We start from the raw sequence: 5,000 nt of genomic DNA, 5'->3' as shown, positions 1-5,000 counted from the left end.
GTGTGTGTGTGTGTGTGTGTGTCTTACAGTGCAGAGCGAGTTGCAGTCCTGAATGTCGTGTGTGTTGGTGCTGGTCTGCAGCTCGTCATTGGTCACTCTGAAGGACTGGATGGTGTCCTGGAGGTTTTTCTGCAACTAAACGACGACACATGACGTGAGGACAGTGAGGAGCACGAGACGATGGGTCTGTGTGTGTGTGTGTGTGATGCGCTCTTACCTTCGGAGGAAGTGTTTTCCAGGACTTGAGCAGGTGGTTTAACAGCAGACTGAACACAGAGAGCAAGCATTGAATAAGATGTTGAATTAAACCTCCTGATGTGTTAATAGTTCAGAAGAGCATTGACTGAGGTCACCTGGACTGAGGCAGGTGTTTGGTGTATAACTGCCTCCAGACGCTCAAACTCTGGCCGTCGACGGTCAAACACTCCGTCAGGCTTCTGAGGAGCTGCACACACACACACACACACACACACGAATAACAGCACATTAATCAGAGGAGACAGACGGAATTACAGAATCCAGTCATAAAAATAGAATTTACTGTATACTTTAGAAAACTATCGTCAGACACACACACACACACACACACACACACACACACACACACACACACCACTACAACCTGCCAAAATAAAGTTCGGTTTTACTTGAAGAAATTATGACAGGAATATATTACTATTGTACAGTAGAATATACATCTCAAATTATACTACAGTTAAAACACTTTTTTTTGTTGTTTTTTTTAGAATAGTTGATGTGTCGCACCTCTTTCTTCATGGCATCAGGGCAGTTCGGCGTTGCTCGTGACAGGAATGATGGGAAGTACGTGTGCAGTGTCGATTCGGGTTTCGCGCCGAACGCCAGAACCTTCAGTCGCGGATAAAGCCGACACAACTGCTCCTGCAGACTGAGAAACAAGCAGCACACACACCTCAGCGGCCGCCTGATCGCTAGTGCGTCTCAGAGAGACTCGCTCATAAAGACTTCACTTGTTTCATTACTGGATGAGTCAGTGTTTTTGAACAAGTCTCTTGAATAAATGATTCAATGACTCACTCGTAACATTAATAGAAGAATCAGCATGATTGAACAAATCTCTTGAATTATTCAATGATTCACTCGTAAAGTCTTCACTTGATTCATAACTGGATGAGTCAGTGTTTTTCAATGAATCTCTTGAATGAATGATTCAATTACTCGTAAAGTCTTCACTTGTTTTAATGGAAGAATCAGCATGATTGAACAAATCTCTTTAATGATTCAATGACTCACTCATAAAGTCTTCACTTGTTTTAATGGAAGAATCAGCATGATTGAACAAATCTCTTGAATGATTCAATGACTCACTCGTAACATTAATGGAAGAATCAGCATGATTGAACAAATCTCTTGAATGATTCAATGACTCACTCGTAACATTAATGGAAGAATCAGCATGATTGAACAAATCTCTTGAATGATTCAATGACTCACTCGTAACATTAATGGAAGAATCAGCATGATTGAACAAATCTCTTGAATGATTCAATGACTCACGTAAAGTGCCTTACCTTTGTGACAGGGCGTTTTTGGGCATGTAAGCAAAGTCCAGCAGCGGGAAGAACTCTTTCGGCCCCATGATCCCGAAACCTTTGGTCAGGTTGGCATGAAGCCTGAAACACGGATACAACAAACCCTGAGCTTCTGCTCAGACAGTCCAGGACTTCCAGACTGAAAGTAAAGATCTGGTAAAGACTTACGTGAGGAGTCGCTCCAGATAAGCGACGGCGTACGCAGAGAGCGCTTTCATCCCGAGAACGGGAAGCATAATTCCCAACCAAACTACAGGACAACAACAACAAACCGGTCATTTCATGAAATTATCTGGACGTTACAGCTGCACTTTTCTGGGTAAACTCAGAATCATTACTTTTTTTAAACTTTATTTTTAATCTGTTTGAACAAATTATTAAATGCCGTATAAAGACTTCATTTATTTCATTACTGGATGAATCAGCATTTTTGACTGAATCTCTTGAATAAATGATTCAATGACTCACTCGTAGTCTTCACTCGTTTCATTACTGGATGAATCAGCTGTTTTTGAACGAATCTCTTGAATAAATGATTCAATGACTCACTCGTAGTCTTAACTCATTTCATTACTGCATGAATCAGCTGTTTTTGAACAAATCTCTTGAATAAATGATTCAATGACTCACTTGTAGTCTTCATTTGTTTCATTAATGGATGAATCAGCGTTTTTTTGAACAAATCTCTTGAATAAATGATTCAATGATTCACTCGTAGTCTTCATTTGTTTCATTAATGGATGAATCAGCGTTTTTTGAACAAATCTCTTGAATAAACGATTCAATGACTCACTCGTAGTCTTAACTCGTTTCATTACTGGATGAATCAGCTGTTTTTGAACAAATCTTTTGAATGAATGATTCAATGACTCACTCGTAGTCTTCACTCGTTTCATTACTGGATGAATCAGCGTTTTTGAACAAATCTCTTGAATAAATGATTCAATGACTCACTCGTAGTCTTCATTTGTTTCATTACTGGATGAATCAGCATTTTTGAACGAATCTCTTGATGTTAAAATAAATGTTTGTCATTGAATCATTCAGTCACTTGTCTCCACCTACTGGTGTAACAATGTAATTAAAACTAATTTTATTTGAAGCATCAAGTTACTTTCAAAAGGTGATTTCCTCTATTTTGATCACTACCGACAGACAGAGCCGAATCACTGTCATTGAGGAATTCGATCACGTGGGTGTTTGAATCGAGATTGTGATTTACGCACAGAATACTTAAAAGTTATGAGTGCATTTGGTGCAAGAAGCAAGAGGCCTTTCAGAGGGCAATGAGGAAACGCAGCATAAAGTTCATAAGTTTCAGTCCTGCTGGTCGTGTTCGGTCCCCAGAGAGAGTGCAGTTACACACATCAGCAGATCTTTCTCCATGATTTCTCCACACGTCTCACCTCTGATGCCCTGGCCGAGGTCGTAGAAGCCCGCCTGTCCCAGCGCCCACATGATGGTCAGGCACGTGACGGGCCGGTTCTGATGCGAGCGCAGGAGCTCCAGGTGCTGTGGAGAGGTCACACACACCTCAGTCAACTGTAAAACACTTTCAGTGCATGAAACAGTGTCATAAGAGCATCTATTAGTTAGATTTTTCGATTAATCGTTTTTTTTAAATGTGGTCAATTCAAAATCGATTCTCAAACGCCACGAATCTATTATTTTCCATATTTATTTATCCATCACCCAGAAGCCAGTGTTAGTTGTCCTCCACTGTTCATAGGCTTGCATGTTACAGTAATGCTGGGAGATTATATGTGTGTTTAATCTTAAACATAAGATAACCTGATCCTGTTTGATCAAGGCGTGTGACGGTTCTGACTTGTCCAATTTTCAGCATCAATTTTTCCTCTTTCATCAAGATCCTGTCTATTCATAGTATGCATTTGTTTTAATGTACCAAAAATAAAAAGTTTAATGTACAGGTTTGTGGCTCTTAATTTCTTTTTATAAATTAACCACTTGTAAACTTATGTTCACTGTTCTTTAAAAAAAATAAATATAGGATTTGTATTAAATCTATATTCATTTGAGTTGAACCGGGAATCGAAATCAAAAATCGAATCGAAATCGAATGGGAGCATCTGAATGGATCCCCAGCTCTATTAGTCGCCCGGTTGAGTTTGATCATGGTGTATGAAGAGCTGGACTCACGTCGGAGAGGTTCAGCGTGGCGATCTTGGGTTTGTCCTGCATGAGGGCTTGAATACACATCCTGTATCCATGCAGAGGTTCGCCTGCCAAAGCAGCAGAAACACACAATTACTGCAATTATTAGAGACGACCGCAATAAATGTGCAGTTTAACTGAATTGAGCACATTTTGCCATTTAAATAAGAGACATTTAAACGTTTAAAGTTTGCATGTAAGAAAATGTCATGTATTAATTGCTTTTTGTATTGACAATGTGTGAACAACTTGTAACGAAACTTTTAAAAAAAAGAATAAAAAAAAAGAGACCATCCCAGACTGTCTATGAAAGCATGTAGACACATTTGTATGAAGTATAGTATAGTAGGGATGCACCGATATGAAAATTTTGGCCGATACCGATTATTCTTTATATTTGAAAGCCAAAAACCGATATATTGATCAATATCATTTTTGAGAGCCTGATGATTACAAAAACAAAAGTCATGTCCCACACACACACAATTATAAAGATGTTCACATTATGATGTTATGTAGCCGATATGAGACGTTGCACTTTACTGTATTTTCCTTTTTTGAAGGGATTCAAATCCATCATTATGAACATCTGAAGTGTCTCAGCTGAAGGAATTAATACATTATTCATTTCATAGGCTTTAATATATCGGCAACATTTAATTATCAGGCCGATAACGATAACATCAAAAATGAATATCAGCTGATACCGATATGGTGGACGATATATTGTGCATCCCTAATAGATATATATATCATTAATCACAATTACTTGTATGACAGTTAATCAGCACAAAGTTCATGCTTGATCAGGTCTAGCAAGAACATAGGAAATGGTCGAGAGAGAGTGACAGAAGAGTCATTATTCCTGTAACTGACACACACATCTAATACACAACGGAGACAAACACACACATGGAATCTGGCCAGAACCACATGACCACTAAACACGAGCCGAGCCGAGCCGAACAAGCAGTCAGAGAGTGCGGTACGTGAACGTGACTCCACTCACTCGGCTGTCGGTCCTGCTCTCGGATCATGGTGAACACGCAGTGGTCGAAGAACTCGGGCAGCGCGTCGGAACATTTGCCCAGCAGGTTTTTAATGATAGCCTTCAGCTCCTTCCCAGCAAGGCAGTATGGGTAATCTAGACACACAAACAGCATTAGATAAGATCTGCAAAAACACAGTTTTCCTTCAGGACACAGATCAGCCAATGGAGTCGTGACGTTCAGAGGGTGACGCTGGATTTGGTCC

The 5,000-nt window shown here is 39.7% G+C and overlaps 1 protein-coding gene across 1 annotated transcript in view; it reads right to left on the bottom strand.

Moving 5' to 3' along the window:
- tmem214 (transmembrane protein 214) overlaps window positions 1-5,000 on the bottom strand; it is a 13,323-nt gene that overhangs the window by 4,432 nt on the left and 3,891 nt on the right. Inside the window, exons 4-12 of the mRNA XM_082166781.1 lie at window positions 4,756-4,890; window positions 3,732-3,814; window positions 2,978-3,083; window positions 1,740-1,821; window positions 1,551-1,652; window positions 766-907; window positions 354-445; window positions 218-266; window positions 28-135 (exon numbers count right to left, since the gene is read on the bottom strand). Of these exons, the coding sequence (XP_082022907.1) occupies window positions 28-135; window positions 218-266; window positions 354-445; window positions 766-907; window positions 1,551-1,652; window positions 1,740-1,821; window positions 2,978-3,083; window positions 3,732-3,814; window positions 4,756-4,890 (899 nt within the window). The remainder of the gene's footprint in view (window positions 1-27; window positions 136-217; window positions 267-353; window positions 446-765; window positions 908-1,550; window positions 1,653-1,739; window positions 1,822-2,977; window positions 3,084-3,731; window positions 3,815-4,755; window positions 4,891-5,000) is intronic.

This window comes from Leuciscus leuciscus (genome assembly GCF_965113295.1).
Source record: "Leuciscus leuciscus genome assembly, chromosome: 4".
NCBI lineage: Eukaryota > Metazoa > Chordata > Actinopteri > Cypriniformes > Leuciscidae > Leuciscus > Leuciscus leuciscus.
The sequence above is the reverse complement of the archived record's forward strand: the minus strand, read 5'-3'. Positions and strand labels throughout refer to the sequence as shown.